Below are 20,436 nucleotides of genomic sequence, written 5' to 3' on the forward strand. Positions count from 1 at the left end.
TACAAAGATAATTGACAGGTTCAACTGGAAGTTACAGATGAACTGCATTTCTGTGCTTATATAGCCCATGGGAAGGACAGAAAATGGCAGAGAAACATCATTTTCAAATAATTTGGAGCAAACTTTTTTAAATTTTATGATGCTAGTTTGATTGAGAGCGCCTTTAGAAGAAAATCTGATCCTTATCAAACATCATAGGAGGAACTTTTCCACCAGTGCAAGCTGGGATTGTTTTTTGTCTTCACAGAAGCACAGAACTGAGTCAACTATTCATATACACATATCTTTTCCAGTTTATCTTGAAATTCAACTAATTCCCACAAATAACACATACACAAATTATCAAAGTGTTTTCAAGTCCTTAAAAATCTTCCTATACAATTTTAACCGAAACTGTTTATTTAAACATAGAATTCTGTTCTTCACATCCTCTTACTTTGTGTTTAGGAATTTTTTTTTAATCTGCTGCCAAACCAAAATTACATCATAGCAAATGCATGCATTGTTCTTTACTTTCAGGCCTTGCAAAGCAGTTCTGCAGACAAGTTTAATTGGCTGGATTTCTGTCCAGTCTCTGTCCTGTGCCCTCCTTGTTCACATGGCCTTTCTTTTTCTTTCCTGTACAAAGGAAAAAAAATCAGAACTACAAGGAAGAATACGTTTATAATAGAAATAAAGTACAAATGGGGTACCTTCACCACACTCTCCACTGCAATGGGAGTGGCTTTGCTCTGCCTCATGGTGTGCCTAATTAACATATGTACACACAAGCCTCGGCTAACTGTGATTTCCTGGAGTATTCCCTATTCACAGGGGAAGGCTGATGGTATTTAGTGCCTCTTGTTTAGGATGTGTTGCAAGTCAAAAGTGAGATTCAACAAGCTTGGATGGAAATGAGGCAGGTTCATCTTGGGTAATTCCAGAATGAGGGATTTGCAGAGGAATGGGGAGCTTGAGAATAGCCGCTCATTTTGCAGCTGGTGTCACTTTGTTAACAAGATGAAGATGGATGTTTCAGTAGGACAGAAGGTTAGCGGGCCTGTCTTCTGGAAGTGTGCTTATATTCTGATTCCTGAAGGGAGACAGGATTCCTTCTCAGAGGCCACTGGGTAGATTCTACTGTTTCACTAATAGATACCTAATTACCAGCATATTTCAGTGTTATCTTACGGCATAATTCCTCCTCTTCGGCCTCGGAAGTTGAATAAAGGGATTGTAAACCATGAAAATAGAAAAGCTGAATATTATATCAATTTTTTCTACCTTCACATGACATCTGCTTTATAGCTGCCTTTGGTGCATCTAAGTAGTACTTTGCGTTATAGTTTGTAGTGTATTAGAAAGTTGTGTTGGTCTTCTCAAACCTTGATGGAGTAATGAGATTCTCTTGCATTTCTATTCGTACTTTTTCAGTTGTAACCTTGATCTTCTACCTAGAGGGAGCTGAGTAGGATACCAAATGAAACAAAGGGCAGCAAATTAAGCTAGGAGGACACGGGTTCAAACCGAGGAAAGGAAGCAATTCATACAATAGAAGTAGACTTGTGGAACTTCTTGCCAAATTGCATTATAGATGCTATAAGTTTACCTGTATTCAAGGGAGGACTGGGAAAGTTCATGGACAAGAAATCTATTGATAGCTACTAAATATATAGAAGTCACATCTTTGTTAGCAAATCCCTAAAACAGTAATTGAAAATGGTTGGTGGCTGGAAGACAGGTAGGGGGAAAGTGTCATATCTGTACGCACTGCTTGTTTCCATCTTAGCAAGATGGGTTGGCTTTTTAAAAATCTAAATTAGGTCACTTTAATTTGGCCTCTGTTTTTTAGGTTTCTTTTGGTCTTTAAGGTAATGTAACATAAATTCAGTCCAAAAGGAGAAGGGACAAAACAAAGTAGTAATTGTTGCTTTACTTAAGTTTGCTTTCTCCATTTGTGAACTGCAAAGAGGACACAGTTCAGAGCAGGTCTCCATATCTTTAGTAGTCTCCATAACTTAGTTCTTAATCCAGTTCTTGTCCTTTGCCACTGGTTCTCCTTTACACTGAGAAAATGCTTAATGCCGACCTCCAAAGCTGAGCCCTCTAGTAGACACGCTGCAGTGCTGCCATTGAAAAGAACGGAGGAAACTCCTCCAAAGGAGCCTTGTGACAGAGTGAATTTTCCATTCCTCTGAGGTCTCTGGGATTTTCACAAGGCACTCTGACTCACAGTGAGGTGCTTTCCAGTTAGTTTAGTTTTGGAGCCCAGGCCATATCACATCTGGCAGTAGCACAGTTGACAATAAAAGGCACTAAAGACTTTTTCATTAAAAGGTCTCTCATGTGGGAACTAAACTGGATAGCAACTCCCTCTTCTGCAGGGACAGTGACCAGAAAGTATTCCAGAGTGCAGTTAGGTGTTATTTATAAAAATTTGTCTGGGAATGTCAGAAAGGTGTAATCTTACACTACAGGATATTTTATTGACTGTGGGATTGAGCTATTTCTGGTAAAATGCTTAAATAAAAAGCATATCTCATCGCTTCATTGCTGTGTGCAAAGTATAGGCTGTAAAAACCACCTGTGCACAGAAACACGGATTGGAACAGGATCGGTGTGAATAGGAGCACACTTGGCAAAAATAAAAGCAGAGAAAGAAGCTCTATTCCCACCACTTCTGGGAGCTTTCCTATGGGACAGTTTGTCCCCCCCCGCCCCGCCCCTCCTCAAAATAGGCTTAAAACTTAGAAAAGTAATTAAATTCTATGATTAGGGATTGGGACTTGAATTCTCAATTACAAACTCTCTTTAGTATGCTGCAAAATCAAACTGTGTTAATATATGCTAGCTAACCTCAAGTTTAATGTATGCAGAACTGGTACTCTTTCAAATTAAGTTAAATGGTTATTGTTAAACCCAGAGTAGTAAAGCTACTGGGGCCTCCCAGGGTGGGCTGTCAAGAGCCGGTACAGAGAGGCTGAGACCATGTGAATTCTTATTGCAGCTTTTCTGTGGATTCCTTGCAGTCATTATCCCATCTTTCACTCACTCCCATACTCATCTTTGCATGTCATGGATTCCTTGTAAGGATCCATGATGGGGTGAGTAAATCTGCTTGGATTTATAAGGTCTACCCAGAGAGAGAGAGAGAGAGAGATCAACTTGAAAAACAAGGCAGGTTTACAGTTCATGGTATAATGAGCAAGTATTGTGGCTATGAGTCACATAGTAGTAGTCACAAAACCATAGTAGAGGTTTTAACTGGTTTCCTCTCTTTTTTCTGCTCTTAAAACCATTCCCATGCTTTTCAGATATAAGGGTCAGACTGAAATGGTAGGATAGCGGTAGTTTCAGAGGCACCCTCCCCTCTACAGTTACTGCCCTGTTTAACATCCACTGATAGCAAAAGCAATGTTGCAGGAACTTCTGGCATTTTCAGATGGACCAGTGCTGTATCCAGTGTGGTGTATCCTCAGGACACCATATGGTTGCCATCACCCAACCGAATCAATAGTGAAATTATACAGCCATTTCCTCTACAAATTTGTAAACTTTCATACACGTCCTCTTCAAACTGACAGAGGAAACCAGAAACAGATATGCCAAGACCCAATTCTCATTTACACCATGATCTGTGCTATGTGCTTTGCAGCGTGGGGAACTGCTGGGGTAAATGAGAATCAGCCCCTAGGCCATGAGTGCATTGCAGTTAGTTCTTTTCCCTGGAGAACAGCCTCCTTTTGTGTCCAGAGAGCTGCTGAGGTTCAGCCCTGGCTGTCCTGAGAATGAAGTTCCAGCTTCACGGGTACTGTTTCCCGGTTAGGAGTCACATGCCAAAGGCTGCGATGATGCTCATTGCAGGTTCAGTGGCCTGTGTCGGAGATCAGGACAGACACATCACATCTCTGACAACAGCCAGACAGCCTGCAACAATTATTTTGAAATTTTCAAAAAGTGTGAACTCTGTGGTTTATGAAAGAAAAGCTGGCTCATTGGCTCTGTCAGCCCGGGGTTTAAAAAAGTCCAGCTCCTCAGAGAACCTGTACAGGGCAGTCTCTGAAATTGCATGCGGCTTTTTGGGCCTGTGAAAACACATTTTTGTTTCATGCTCTTTGTGTAGCCAAAAGCATACCTCTAAGGAAGGTCCAGTGTCATCTCATTGACCTGAAATCCCTGAAGATGTTCAGAAAAAACAGGTTTGAAAGACAACACAGGGATTTGATGCACAATTTTTTATGGTCAAAAAACCACTTGCTTTCTATCTGCTTCATCTTGAGATCAGTAGGTGTGGTCGGATAATTAATAGATAAGCTTTTAAGCTATCAGGACGTGTTGAATGCTACCAAAAGTAGTGCCATTAAAGAAAAATGGTACCCCCAGCAGCTTTGGGAAGCTGCCAGCGCTTCAGTGGGATGTGGGAAGCTCCTCAGCCTGTCTCAGCAGTGGTTGTAATGTGGTCCTAGAATCACAGCGTGAAGATTCAGGCTGGAAGAGATTGAGGCACGATTCCCTGGGAGACCTCTTAGTCATAAACAGAGATTAAAAAATGCCCAGCCACAGTGTTTGTTTACTGTAAGAAGTCTTCTGAAGCTGCCTGGACAGAGTACCCTTTGGCATGCCAAGGCGCTTGGCTCTGTTTGCCCACTCTGCTCTGGCAACTGTCTTTGTTAGTTGCAATATTCTAGCACATAGCTGGTCTCCAAGGCAATGGTAAAGATCAAATCTCCTCATCAAGGCAAATTACAAGAATAGCACATTAAGGTTTTCCTTTGGTATTTTAATCCAGTCTCCTTGGAGCTTTTATTCCTGTAAAGTAAGAAATGTAACTTGTTTTCGAAAAGATTATCCTTAGTTTGTCAGAGATGGATCTCTTAACGAAGAGCGGGGCTCATTCGGACATCTTGACGAAGTCTTTGTGAGAAGTGAGATAGGGCCTGTCTTGCAGGAGTGGAGTCATGGCTCCCACATGGATCACATCTGTACTTCGCAGGGTGCATGCTCCAAACCACTGGGAAGGGTCAGAGGCATGGCTTGCCCTTCAGTAACATGACAAACAATGTTTACATAAGCAGATGTGCTAAATACACTGTAACAAAGCACATTTAAATCAAGTTACGTTAATTATTTTCTAGTAGGTAATGCTTTTGCTTAAGACACTAGAAAAGGCTTTTGAAAAATACTTATCCGTACCTAAGCACAGAAGCTAAGAAGATAAGAAAAATCTAGGGGAACTGATTTGACAGATAAGTAACCTCAGGGACAGGAGGAAAGATAGCTCATGCTGAGAGTGCAGAGCCTTGGCAGGTTTGGAAATCCATTCCTTGTGTCCCGTGTCACTCGGATATCCCTCAAATGCATGCACATCTCCTCTAAACATTCCCTATAGCACTAGTAATATTTTCCTCCATCACGGGCATGCTGCAAGGATTAATTCCTTCGTGTTTCTTTCAAACACACAGAAATGGAGGAGGAGCTCCGCAGATTGACTATAGTGAGGTGGCATACTGCTCCCCAGGGACGCATCTGTTGCTGGGTGCAGTGTTGCTGATGGGACATGTATTGCAAAAGCCAAAACAAGCAATATTGCCAATTCTAATAACTTAAAAGCCAAGAGTCCAGCTTATGAAATGATGATAGTTTAAAAAAAAAAAAAAGCCAAAACAAAAACCCTTGACTAGTGTGTTTTCTCTCTGTTTATTGAAACTTCATGGTATGCAGTGTTGATGTTTCCTTTATGTCTTTTAACTATGAGAGTTAGAAACAATTACTTTATTTTTTTAAATGAAAGCTAAGATGCCCACAAATTTTCATGCATCTAGGTAGTGGGGACTTTGAGAACCAAACCACATGTCATGAAACTCAGGCTGAAGCTGCAGTTTTGGAATATTCTAGCACAGTGGAACAGGATTTCCATTGCCAGTTGACTGGGGGGCTTAGAGATACATGAGGCTCCAAAGCTTAATCCCTGTTAGAGCCCTGACAGCACTGATCTTATGTAAGAAGCCTTAAAATCTTTATTGCAGTTCCATGTGTTGTTGAGTCCAGAAGCAGATCAGCGGGCACTGAATTAGCTAACAGAGTAAAAAGATTGAGTGAGGAAATTCATGCTATAGGGGCGCCTCATTTCTAAGTGTTTACAACTCTGGTTAATTATATTCTAATAATAGTGTCCTGAATGTTTTGTGGTGGCAAGGACTTAATAAATGTGATTATTAATCGGAAGTTTAACAAGTAACAGCTTCAGACTTTATCCCCAGGAAAAAATGTGTTTCTGTATCCCAACTTACTAAATTAAGGTAATACATTTGTGGCTGGATTTTTAGTATCTATATCTATATTTATCTATCTGTCCATCTCATCTGGCTTCAAGATCACTGAACTGTAGAGATGATCAAAAGCAAAATGAGAATGCTGAAGCTAGGGTCTCCTTTGAAATATTGTCTTTCCAGGCTGATACTTTTCCAGTCATTCTGCCAGCAGTCTCAGGTCTGCATCGTCTATTTAAATTGTCATCTCATCTAAGTGCAAATCTTGGCCCTAGCCAAGGCCATCTGTTGTTGGGTAATAGTTGTGATTTATTCTGCCTCTGGTTGACATTCATGCTCATGGGCCAGATGCTGACTTGCAAGATTTGCTTTTATTCATTTTCAGTTTTATACCATGTGTTAATATCACAGACAGCATTTTAATTTTAGATTTTTTTGTCTAATGTTTAAAATTAGGGATGAGTAATAGCATCACACGCCCATCTGGGATGCGATTCAGCATACTTCAGAACAGGATAGGACAGGAGAAAATATTTTACATTTTAGAAATGCATTCAAACAGTGTTTCTAAATGTCTAATTTCTTCCTAATCACTAATCCATACAATAATTTATGTTGCGTATAAATAATTAGATATTGCTTTCACATAAAAGTTGTGGACTATTTGAAGACTTCTGAGCTCGAGAATGTAGTAGGTAGCTAAACTGTAGGCAAAATATTTATGATACTCTGCAGCATACCCACTGCTACCTTTGCCTTCAATGTAGAATGAGGGTAATTATGAAATTTTGCAAGTTAGGACTGATTGTCAGAGGGACACTCCTGCATATAAAAGACAAAGATTATTAGGGAGATGGATAAATTTTCCTAATTCCAGAATTTTAAAAACGGCTATTTGTAGTAGAGATGGGCAGTATCCAACTTCCAGACAGTCTGTGCATCTTGCACATTAGCTCCTGGTAGCAGTTTGAACTTACAGCTGGCTGGCTCTTTATATGTCTGTCTTCTCCAAAGCTGGTGTTGAAACACTGAGGAGTTGTGCAGCAACTCCAAAGCGTGTTTGGATACACAAATGCAAATGGAAATTACTTCATTGTCTCACTATCTGCTGTGGGAGTCTTCCTTCTCACACCGTTCAAATGGCTCCAGTAAAACAGAGAAGTAGCAGGTGAATTGATACATGAACATACTACTTCACTGTGTAGTTTTAGGAGATATTTCAGAGTCCGGAAACTAAGGGGGAGTTAATTTTAATGTCTTGGGTAGCAGAGCAGCTTCATCAAAAATGGTTCCCTATGCAACTTGTTTCAGATCCAGTGAGTTGATCTTGTCGGGTTGCGTTTGGAGAGGAATTGCTAGTAACAGTGCATGTATAATAGGTATCAAAGTTTTTATCGTATCAGTTTCTGTCTCTAACAGGACTTTGTGTGGCTAAGCAGGATGTGTTGGGCCTGCCATGATTTGTGTAAAATAAGTTCACTTCATTAGGTTAGACTGAATTATAATATTGGCATTTTATATATTTGTCTTACTTCTTATATTCCTTTGATTTTGAGTGACTGTAATTGTGATCTAGCAAACAACGCTCCTTTTGTTTCTCTGAGTCAGGGAAAGAAGACTGGGTGGGATTCATTTAATACAGCTTCAGGTGTTTGGAGGTTGGTTGACCAGTCTGAACTAGACCTCATTCTCATGATAGTTACTGGAGAGCAGCAGACTTCTCTGGAGCTCGTGTCATCTCCAGTGCTATCTTAGTGTAGAGGGAAATACCTGCTGGGGTTGCCTACTTCAGTTGACTGATCTACCAAAAAATGACTTGTTTTTGTTTTAAGCCAGAATTATGAGGAAGGAGAGCAGATAGTGGTGAACTGCTCATTTCTTCTTTGCAGCTCTTGAAACATCATTCACAAAAGTCTAAAATTAGTTGCGATTAAATCTAACTCCTGGTATTTAAAAAAAATGGCTTCTAGGTGAGGCAGAACTAGGAAAGGTGAATTTTACATCTCATTTTCAATGCAAGGTTTAGAATAAAGTATTGTTTTCCAGCAGATGAGTTTGGTGGAATCTGAACCTGCCCAGCAGTATTAGTGTATAGTTTGGCTGCGTTGCAGTCATGGAAACGAAATTTGTTAACTGCAGAGTCAGTCTGAGCCAAGTCTTTGAATTTAACCATGATGGAGGAGATGCAGAGCTTGCAAAGGCCAAGTCTGAGGTGTTTGCACTGCCTCTGTAGTTACCATGGGACTCTTATGAGAAGTTGGTACTGCCAGTGTCTGTCCAGTGGACTGCAAAAAGAGGATCACAGGATCATTGAAATGGGTAGAGAAAACCTCTGGTTGTGCCTAGCCCAACCTTCTCCTTTAAGTGGAACTGTTGCCGACAGTAGGTAAGGGCAGCCGTGGCTTTGTATAGCTGGGTCTTGGAACCTCCAAGGACAGAGATCCCCTAGCGCCCTGCTGACCTGTTCCAGGATTGCACCATGCTCTGGGTGAAAAACTGTTTCTGAATGTCCAACCTGAACCTCCTGTGGTGCAGCCAAGAAGGTAATGATACAGGAAGTATCTGAGGAATTTTCCTTATGTTGTTGCTAACAAGAAATTGGGCATTTCTGTCATGACACTGCTGTTTATTTCTGTAGAGGTACTCTGATTGTAAAAGTCTTTGTGATAGTTCTTAATACATTTTATATATACAGTAAATAAAGGTGCCATTATAAGCAAAACTAAGCCAGCATCAATTAATGTACCAATCTTCCAATATGTTAGCAAAAAATAGTAGTTGCTTGTAATGATTCACAGGTGATCATCTATGCAGTACTTGTGTTTTGCTAGGTAGTGATGTTGTGGACTCTCAGAAGCATTGAAAAAGAAATAAAACAGGATAAACATTTTTTAAGCGATGTTAAAAATAGTCACCAAATCACGACAAGGACATTGTTAAAAAATGTGGTTTTAATGGACATCTTATCTTTGGCCTGTTCCCTTGGGAACATTGAATTTCAAGAACAGTTTTTCTGTAAAGTTCATTGTCTTACTGAGTGTTGTCTTAATCTCAGTGGTTCAAAAACGAAATGGGAATTACATATGTAGTCTGAGAATTATACCAGAGTGGTTTTATAATTTTGGTACCAAGATGTTTTTAATTACAGTCATTTATTGAAGTAATGTTTTCTTCTCATGGTCAGTCATTTGGGTTTTGGGGGATTTTTTTGGTGGGAAAAGAAGAGTGATATTTCTGCAATGTATCTACAGAATATCTTAATATATCTAACACCTAACTTTGTGTGTAACTCAGTTCCCTGAATCTTAGACATAAGAATGTAGTGTTTAGATATTAAAATGGGGAAAATACAGGTACCCTGATCTTAAGAAGTTAATAACTGTGTCCTGACAGCAGTCTAATTCAGTCTGTCAAAAAGATAACCTTGGCCAAAAGCATAGGGTATTGGTGTGTCTGTTCTTAACCAGGGAGCCGAAGAGCTGCTTGAAAAGTTTCTGAGTGCTGGGTTTGTAAAATATCGTGGGAGTTTTACAAATGGGAAAGCATGAAATGAGATGAGAGCATCAAACTTGTTTCCGCTTTTTAACCATGTGAGATAGATGTCTGGATCTTGAAGAGTGAAAGGCAGATGTTTGGATCTGGTTTTAGGACAATTGCAAAAACTTCTTAACGAGTTGGTCTCCCTGTGTGTGACATGGTGGCACCTGCTGGCTTTTGGTCTTCTCAGAGACACTGGGAGTGAATTTGGCATTGCTGGGATTGGGAGAGGGGCAAACACAGGGTCTAGGAAAATAAACCTTTCCGCTTATTCTTCGGGGCCTGTAAAAGTTACTTAGTGATTGGCAGGTTTTTGTTTCACTTAGAGCCTGAGTTAGAAATTTAAACTCAATTTGTCAATTATATAAACACAGTCTTTTGCTCCTAATTACTAAGAGAGAGCAAATATACTTCCCTGACAATGCCCACTGTGTACCAAGATGGTGCAGTGAAGCAACCTTCTGTCAGGGAAGCTAAGCTTTGAAAGGCATGGGAAGCTTCCCTTGGCCTTAGTGGTCTTTCTTTGGTCCATCGAGATCAGCATGGTACAACAGTATGGGAGATGCCTGGACTGGCACTTTATATTCTGTTACTTCTGTTGATAAAGGAGGAACCATATTTTCCCAGGTTGCAAGTTGAGCAATTTGACTTGACCAACAGCAAAAAAACTGATGAAAAGCTGCATTTTTCCTTGCAGGTCAGGTCCATATCCAGAGCGTCTCCTGCAGATGCAGCTTCCACTGCTAAAACCCAGGGTAGTTAGTTTGAACACTGCTGCCTTACAGCAGCACCCAGCCACCTCACAGTTGAGATAAGCTACTAAAGCACAGCTCTGCCATCAAACTTCCCCGGTAGGTTTTGTCACAGAGCTCATATTTCACACCCCATCACAACCCTGAGTGATACAGTCCTACTGCACGAGGCATGTGGTGTAGAGTTTGACATAGATATAGCAAGATGACATTTATATGTAAAGCAGACAGCACTGCAAGTAAAGGCTCCAATTCAGCAAAGCCCTTAACCACATGTTTAAATATCATTGAAGTCAAGTTAAATTACTTTAATCATATACATAAGTACTCTGTTGAACAAGGGCCTAATAGTAGTTTCCATCTCTTTCCACATGATCAAGGCTTTTTCATATTCTGCTGCATGCGATAGGGATTTCGTCTCGGTTACACAGCATGAGCAGTTGCTGTGACTTTTGGAAGACTCCCTCAACAATGTGAATTTGCTAAGCTGTCGTAAATAGTTTTATGTGGAATGCCTGTAAGACAGAATGAAAAGGAATTTTCCCAGCTCTGTACTTCCAGGGTAGATTTAACACATCTTTTCCCCTATTTTCCAGGACCACCTGTTATTGCCAGCCACCACACATAACAAGACCAGAAGACCAAAGATGTCTATAGTGTTGCCAGCTGTAAACATCAATGGTAAGTCCAAAACATGAAAGAGAATGATAGGAGAATAATTTCAAAGGGATATGCCTGACTTGTACGTGGAAACCAAACTTAGACCAAATGTCTGTCGTTAAAGCTTTGAAAAAGAAGTCAAACTGGTCATTACTGGGCTGTAGTTGCCAGGGTCCCCACTGGAGCTGGGCTGCTGGCAAATCATCAGTGCCTGGTCACCGAGACTGTAACGAGAGGCTGTGTGACTTGGACAGCAGTTCTGCAGTATCTCATTGTAGCTCCTTCAAGGACTCAGGGGTGTTGCCATCCAGTCCCGGTGATTTATACACAGCTGATTAAGGGTTACTTGAATGTGATCTAGCTTCTCTAACTTGGTGGCTACAAAGATCCCATCAAGTGTGGAGACTGTCCTCGTCCTCTCATTTGGGTTCCTCCTGTGCCTGCTTAGCAGGGCAAGTTCCTTGGCCTTACTGGTTTGTTAGGATGCTGACTGCCTTCCATCGTCTTCCTCAGCTGTTTACCACTATGTTATACAACACTCAGTGTGAGTGGGATCTCTCAGCACTGCATGGTCAGGATTAATAATAATCATGTTACAGTGCTGTAGGACAGCAGAGAAAACAGCTTTGCGCTAAGGGCACAGGCTTATTAGTGAACAGAAATGTTCTTGATCTCCATTTTAGTCCCACATGAGAGACAGGACGTGAACTGTATAAATATATTGTTAATTCATGTGGTGAGAAGCTGCCAAGTTGGGACATGTTTGGGGCACAGGGTCACTGTCACAGTCATCAAACGCATCATGAACCCTGTAACAGTATAAACTTTACTGTCTGAATATCTGTGTACCATAATGCCTTTTTAAAACTTGTGTTTCACAGTACAAGTGAATCATAAACCCAAATGTTTTTTTTAAATTCAAGCATGCCAAAAACATTATCTGATGATGCGAATTTCCATAAACTAAGAAAAAAAAAACTGTTCAGGCTTTCAACATTTTGATAATTACATTTTTCCATGCAGTATAGTAAGTTGAGTGTGATAATCTATAACCAGCTATTTTAGGGGAATTTTATTAGATGTATCAGAATTATTTTTGGCATTTATCTTTCTGAAACTCCCTTTTCATGTCCATTACAAAAGTCCTTTTCTGACTGAGCTGAATTATCACATGCAAATGGGCACTTTATCACTTGGAGAACAAACTATTTCTAAATTAGAAAGTATTTCTTCTTAACACGTTACTGAGTCTTGTTTTACGTGAAATAACTTTTCAGTTGTTGGAGTAAATATAATTTGGAAAATACACATCAGAATCCAGTGACAAGTCTTATCCTTTATTAATAATGAAACATTGTGAAATTATAGTTACTTGAGTTCTTTGGGATTTTTCTTCAGAACATCAGCATAATCCAGGAAATAAAAGAATGTCCAGGGATTTGGGCAGAGATGTTGAAACAGATGAGACACAAGGATAGCATTAAGTAAACAACAGCATCAAACACTGCTTCCTCTGTGACACTCAGCCAGGTGTTAGGAAAAAAATTACAAGATACACAAGAGCCAGTAGGTAACTTGGGTTGATTTTTAATTTGATTATTAGTAGATTACCTGGAGGAGACGATTCCCTAAAAAGTTCTGCCTGGAGAAGAACCCATTTCTCTCCTTTGAGAACGTTGCTCCTCCACCCTATTCTGCCTCCGCGGGGACTGAGCACGTCCTGAACAAGCATCTGGAAGTTAACTGACAACAAAGCTTTCCTCCCAGCTGTCTGCTGTTGTTTTAAGCCCACCTTAATTCTTTGTCCACCTGCAGAGAACTGGCTGCTAGAAGAGGCTGGGTCTCCCTGGGAGGAATTGGCAAAAGTTTCAGTGAAAGAACTTGTCCCCTCCTGCCTTTTCTCGTGCCTCAGCCAGATCTCTGTGGAAGAAGGGAAACCTTCTCTGCTGCCACTTACTTGCCCTTCTTTTTTGCTGCCACAGCCCTGGCAGAGGAGATGAAGGGAATGCAAGTGAAGTGGTCTTTGCTTTGAAACTTTTTCAGAACTTCTTCACTTACCTTCTTCTGCAGGATCTTTATTTGTCTGTGTACTGAAGTCTACCCATGACACTGTTTCCAAACATGAAACAGCTTGCAGTTCAGTCGAGAACCCTTTGAACTTTTGGACAGTCTTTTCCCAGCAGGACTGCCATTTTTTTCTGAACACACTTTGATTGCTTGAGTGCCTTCTAATCTCTGCTAGAGACTCTGCCTTTAGCTGGCTTGAGCTGTTCCCACCACGGGCTGCAGGGACAAAGAACAGGTACGGACAAAGATTTGGAAGTAAAATGAGTTCAGTCACTGTCCTACGTGACTCCGCATGGAGGTTAATGACATGGTTCTGCAAGATTGGTCTGGCAGTTTTCACCAGTGTACAAAGCAGAATCAAGTTTACAGTTTGGAGAGTTTTTCTTAGAGGGAAGAGTTGGGGTAAGTCCGGCCAGTGGCAGTCCTAATGCTTTGCAGCTAATGGCAAGTCTCAACAGAAAATTTTGTAACAGACGGGTGTGTGTATGTGTGCATGTATGCATTCAGTACCATGGACGTTTAAGAGAACAATATTGTACAAAGCAGTAACAGTCCGTTACTCATTTTCAAGATAAAAACTTGATAAAAACTATTCAGTTGCTGGATGTTGGAAAAGAGTAAAAACGGCCATTACCTTGTAATTTTCTCCTTATGTGCTCCTTCTCCTGGTCAGCCTGAATTGCCCATGCCCCTCTGCGAGCATGAGGATAAGCCAGTAAAGTCCCCACTGAGGGCTTCTGTGCAGGTGCACAGAAATATGTTTAATAATTTAAGTATTATTTAATATGTTAACATAAGTTAAATGTTTAAGCATTTTTTTTTAAAGTATAGTAACTTGTTACATGTTGGTACATGTTAATCCCTCCCTTCTTACCCTCTTAGCAATTCCTTCTTCCCCACCCTGTTCTAAGCCCCTTTCCAAGCTTGCTGGGCCACCCCCCCAATTCACAGCCGGCACTTGCTGTCAGCTCCTCCATTTCTGCCTTCCCAGATGGTCTCGCAGCCCTTTACCATTCTTCCATTTCCCTGCTGGCTGCTGTCCCTGAGTACAGCTCTCCCCTTGGCCCCTGCAGCCAGCCATGCCCACGTTTTGACCTGCCTCTGCCCAATGACAGAGCCCCACCATTTGCAGACACAAGCAGTACTCACAGAAAAACTGATGGGACCTAAGGGTTGATAAGCCTGGAGAGAAAAATGCAGAACTTGTTAGTCCTGGTCCCACTGTACATGTTTTTGGGGGCACCATTGGTGTGGCTTTATTGAGAAGTTATTCCGAGAAGAAATATCTTGCAGTTTCTCATGGGAATGAAAGCCAACTGCAATTTACAGTTCAACTCCAGCTTTTGTTTTTAAGCAAGTCATGTTTGTTATGCTGGATTGAAGCTATTATTTTAGAAATCTAACTATGCACTTGAGACCAGTTAAGTCTCCAGTAGATTTAATTCCTAAATTTGCTTTTATTGTAATTCAGAGTCTTGTTGGCTCATTACACCAATTCCAAATTGACATATAGGCGGTGCCTTTCTTGAAGTTTAAATGAAAACATCTGCCATTAGCCTTGTATTTACTTAACTGCTGTAAAAAATGGAGTGGGTTATAACATTGATCTTTGGATCAAAATAATCTGTAGAGTACAGCATAGCTAAGCCATTCTTCCTACCCCAAGCACAAGCCTTTTGTCTCTGCAGGATGCCTGCAGCTCTGCAGCACAGCGTACACCACCAGTAGTCCTCTCCTTGCAGCACACAAAAGTGAGAACATATGTACAGTCATTCAGTGTAGGAGATAGCATTCAACGTTTAGCCCAAGAAGCCACTTTCATTAATGCATTTCTCCCTAGGATTAGGTTAGATACTCTCACAGCTTGTACTTTCTCTTGGTGGGAGCAGCTGTAAACATCTGTGCAGGTGTGTACTCACTATGAGTACTGGTGGTCTTAGCGACAGCACAAAGACCAAAAAGGCCTTTTTTCTTCTTAAGATCCCTGTGCAAAACAGTTCCCCATACGTGAAAGCCCTTCCATCATTTGCTCTCTCTAAATTGAGGGTTGGTGTCCGCGCTCTCAGCCAAACAAAAGTGAGAGACCTGATGGGAAAGCCACTGGTGAGGTCTGAGGCTCATTTTCTGGGAATTGGCAGCCATTACAGAAAGAGTTTTGAATTTTATACAAATATTATGGATAGGTCCTTACTCTAATGTCACACAATGGGACTTGTATTCAGTCTCCCTTTGAGGTAGTTGTTCGTGTGCCTCACTCTCTATAACTTGCATGTTCCTCGTTCTTAAGGAACCCTATTCTCTTAAGGGGTGTATTTTCATGAAACACAACAGCAAGATAATCTCCTAAAGGCAGAAGTTTATTGTGAACGGGATGGCGAGGTTTGCAAAGTCCGTGTGCTCTGTTTTGTTGGCCAGCTTCTGATTGCTGCCACTTCCCTCAGCCTTCCTTCCTAGCATCCATCATCATACTGATGTAACAGACTTCAAAAGTGCTCTGAAATAATACACGTTCTAATTAAAATGGTCAATAACAAATCTAGTGGTAAGGCTTTTTGATCAAAACTGGAGGGATTTCTGCCATCAAGCAGCATGATTATTTGCATGCAGCTACAAAGAACGTTCTTTCAACTGACAGCCACGTGCAAAAGCCACTCACAGATGTCCAAGGCTGGTAGCAAACTGTCTGTGAAAAATCCACAAGGCAAACAGAACCCACACAGGCTGAGAAGGAAAATAAAAACAAAAGCTCTTTGGGAAGTGACAATGTTCTGTAAATTCCCATGTCTTGGGGTTGCATAAATAAAGTCTCCAACTTCCTCTGCCTTTCAGGGTCAAGCAAACAAAAGATGCCATTTCTGTCTTTTGGAGCAAGAAGCAGAATTCCCAGTCAGTCATTGAATGAGGAAGGTCTAAAACGATATATACCACTTCTGGCAGCTGACTTCCCTGAAGGCTGCTGCTTAACATTTTGGGTAGCCTTCTCTCTTACTTTGAATAGCTTCAGAGCAGTTTCCAGGAGACTAATGGCCCCAGCTATCTCTAGCTGTTGTCGGTTCATTCTCCTCTTCATGTTAGAAGCCAAATCTTAGTCCCTATGGCTCCCTCTCACAGCTGCTGTCCTTGGCCCCACACTGAGAAGCTCATGCCACTTCAGTAGGTACAGAGGACTCCTCTCTTGGCTACACAAGCATGATCTGTAGAGATACTTCTCTCATTGTTTCTGCTTTTATCTCTGGATTTAGCAGAAATTGCTGAGAACTCAGCACAGCCTTACAAGCTATGGATTATGAGCATAAGGCTCTGGAAGTTGTGTATGTAGGATTACAACCTATCTGTGAGATGAAAGAAGGGTGGCTGCTAAGGTTTTTTAAGAAGGTCACTGAGAATCCTTCAAAGTGTCAAGACTTCTAAACTAGGATGTAGGAAAATATATCTGAGAATGTCTCCATGCTGTAAGTCTACAGGCCATTTTGAAAAGCCACCCTTCTGCTTCTTGAGTGGCCAGTTGAGGAATAAAAGTAGTTTCGTGAAGCCTGACCAGGGAAAAATCAGAGCCATGGTTAGCTCTCAGTTAGACCTCACTGCAACAGCCGATTACTGAGCCTGGGCTGAGAAAGGGGGAGAGTCTGCTATCTCCTGTGTGCAGTCGTGGACAAGCAGCGTGTTGCGTTACTGTGGCTCTGCTGTAATTAGGATGGTTTGCTAATGTCACAGATGTACTTCAGCTCTTGTGCTCGTGTAAAGCTGTGCTGTAGAGGTCAGGATTGAAATTGTGGCAGAAAAGATTTAATCAAGGAATTTTAACCATAGATTTTAGTCATATTCTAAGATGTTGTTATTCTCACTCTTGTTCTCTTTTCAAAGTGATATAGAAGCGCAGTTTATCAAAACAGAGTAATCCCCCCAAACTTTACTACATTTCCTTGAACATCAGAATTGATCATTGCCTAGATTCAACATTAAATAGAAGTTTTCAACAGATATGGTTGTCTTTGAGAGATTTTGCTCTTCCCAACCATTGTCTGGTGGTATATGTTGTGTTTGACAGGAAGGAGAAGATTAAATTATTCAAAAAAGTATGAAAGAAATCATTCAAGAATCTACGCACAGAAGTAATGGAATCTGTGTCACTTAAGTTCATGTTTATTTAGTTAGACAGGAAACGATCAAGAAATGAAATCATAAAGGCTTATTCCCCAGTGACTTTTCATAACGAGCTGTTTACCTAAATTGCTAAATGAGTAACCTATTTTTATGTATTCAAAAGAACAGGAAGATGATTTCAGAAGATCTTCTGTGCCTTTTTGCCCCTTTGTTAATACGAAAAAGAATATCTCTTGGGGTTTGTGTGATAGAGCAGGCCAAGCCCCAGTGTGACTGGTCTTCCCTGTATAGACAGGATAAATGCTACAGTTGGCATTTTCTTGGGAACACACTGTTCACGAAGGGGGTAGAGAATGAGTCATAAATTAATTGGACTTCATACTTAGTATTTCCAATGCCAGTGTCGAGTTATTACACCAGATTGTTTTTTCCGTATAAAAGGCACACTTATATAAAATCCACAAAGTAGAAGAAAAAAGACACCCATGACATTAGCTGCCAGTGTGGATGCCAGTATGGAGTTGCAGAAGGAGCCAAATACGTTTTAGAACTGAATGAGTATGCATCTTGCTGCAGAGACCCTGTCTTCTAGATGTTCTTTAACCCTGGATGCTGATACTGCCGTGTAGGTATGCCCTCCCACCAAGCTTTACAGAGAGCACTGTGCCGAGAGCTGTGCTGCAAAGCAAAGAGAAAATTTTCATCCCAATCTGTGAGATTGCCGTCGCCATCTCAGCTACACTGAGCTGTGTTTGTGCAGCACATCGTAATTCTAGCCTTGAGCCCAGCTGATCTGCCGTAATACATTTTCAAATGTTGTAAATTCAAGATTACATAATTCCTCTTAGTGTTAAATTATAGGTGGCAAACACAGTTTTATGTGTGTGATACACAGGCCAACTCTGATTACTGGTAGCTCTTTATTTCTACAGTGATCTGAAACATAATTATCCATAATGAGCTCACCCTGTAAAAACATAAAAAACTGCAACAGAGCTGGTAGAGGAGGTTCACATTTATGAGTTCTGTCTTGAGAACATCACTGGAATAAACCTACAGATTAGTAAAAACACAGCAGTCCAAGACAGTCTTTCTCAGTGTTTGGATTGCAGTCTCTAAGGAGACTGCCGCCAGCAGGGCTGGGAGGCCTTTGCCGCCTTCTCATATCCCAGATCTAGTCCTCCACGCTCCAGCTTTCCTCGCCCACTTCGTCCAGTCCACCTTACCTCTGGCGCTTCCTGGTGTGCTTCCTGGGTGTCCTCTGGGCTTGATCCTTTGTAACAGGGTTGCTGTAGGAAAGCATTTGAAAAATACATGCTGAGCATCTGAAGAACATTTTCAATTTCAGTCATCCACCACTTCATTGTAAATCATCTGCCTCCATCCTGTCTTATTCTGTAGTAGCCCCAGGTGAAAAGACCATGGCATATCCCAGTACAGCACAAATGCCTTCTGGGTGAACGTGGATGAAGAAATGATTGCCAGCCTGAGCTGCCCCTCACCATGAGAAAGGAGGCACCTCTGTTTCAGAGCAGGATTCATATATTAAAGCTGTAAATCTCCTGTTGCTGTAGCTGGGAAACAGAAATCTTTGAAATGGACGTCTCCCTTTTATTAGTGCGCCATGTTCAGATAGGCATTCTGCAGCATGTGTATATGATATTTTTTTAATTAACTGGCAAATGCATTGAATCAGAGAAGTTCACGTAGAGGAAAGTGCTCGCCCCACTCAGACAGGATCTTCACAGAGATAGTGTTAAAAATACTCTTCTACGAGCAAGAGCTGATCACAGTATCTAAATAAATGAGGTAATTTTATGTATCCAAGTGAGACAGGTGGAAAATTCAGCTCACTCTTTGGATACCATCCAACCTATAAAGACATTTCAACTGTAAGTGAATACAGGCTCACACCAGCCTTCACTCTTAAATCAGTGAGATGCTAACCCTAGGATACAAATGATATTGGGTGATAGAGAAGGTGCATGTCAATGAAAAAGTGACGCTGCCTCTTGAAAAAAAATGAAGTCAAATAGTTAAATTAATTTTATCGGTAAGTGCCTACAAATTGAAATGGTGAAGTACATACTACAGTTCAAAGGGAAGGGCTAAATAAGAATAGGAAAACATATTGAAAGAAAAACCAATAGGGTAAAATGCTGGCAAATGGTATGAAGATTGATTAAAGATTAAAAGCTCAGTGCAAAAGTCTTTAAAAGGACCCCAAGAAATCCGACAGGCTTAAGTAACACATTAAAGTAAATTCATAGAAGTAAGAAGATATCTTTTAAACAATAGACGTTGTAGCCAAATGAGGGTATAGAAAAAAGAGCACGATTTCTGGCAGACTAAATGTCAAACCATAAGAAGTCAAGCCAGAAAAAGATATTGAGGAACAGTGTGCCTGAGGCATAAAAAAATAGTAAAAACAGTTTTCAGAGAACGCCTGCCAGGGAATCCCTAGTGCCTGTAGATGACCAAGGTGTGAAAGAGCACTTAAAGTTGAAGTCAGCACTGTTGAAGGAAAGAGCAAAAAGTTCTTGTGCTGGTGTTAACTATTGAGGCTATATAATTACCAGGAGAATGGCAAGTGACAAATGAGGCAAACTTTTTTAAAATGGCCTCAGGAACTGTAAAAAATCAAGTCTCACTTTTGCACAAGCTGGCTGAATCTGTGAGAGTTGAGCATGCCTGGGGACATGCGTACGATAGATTGGGAAGAGCTAGCACAGCTTCTGCAGAGGAAAGTCCTACCTTAGTGCTCCGTCACAGGCCTCAGAGGGATAGCAAGCGTGAGGATAAGGGTGGTCTCTTCAGCACAATGAGATACCTGAGTGTTCAAAAAACTTGGAAAAAAGTAGTTCTTCAGAAACTGCTAAAAGAAAGCAAGTTTTTGTGAGGCAAGAGAGAAGGGTCACTTGTGGATCGGTATCTCCCTGAAAGGTGCAAATGAAAGGTGGAAACACATGGTCACATTTTGCAATGAAGGGGATGTTAGCAGTAGACTCCCACGCAGGCCTGTGCTGTGGTCACTGCCCCCGCATCTCCAGGCACAGGCTGGAAGACCT

General features: G+C 41.1%; 1 protein-coding gene across 1 annotated transcript in view; it reads left to right on the forward strand.

The window, feature by feature from the left end:
- Positions 1 to 20,436, forward strand: part of ATF6 (activating transcription factor 6) — an 83,047-nt gene that overhangs the window by 53,495 nt on the left and 9,116 nt on the right. The window contains 1 exon segment of the mRNA XM_009320600.1: positions 11,134 to 11,218. Coding sequence (XP_009318875.1) covers positions 11,134 to 11,218 — 85 coding nt within the window.

Source organism: Pygoscelis adeliae, unplaced genomic scaffold (assembly GCF_000699105.1).
Source record: "Pygoscelis adeliae isolate BGI_AS28 unplaced genomic scaffold, ASM69910v1 Scaffold402, whole genome shotgun sequence".
Lineage (NCBI taxonomy): Eukaryota > Metazoa > Chordata > Aves > Sphenisciformes > Spheniscidae > Pygoscelis > Pygoscelis adeliae.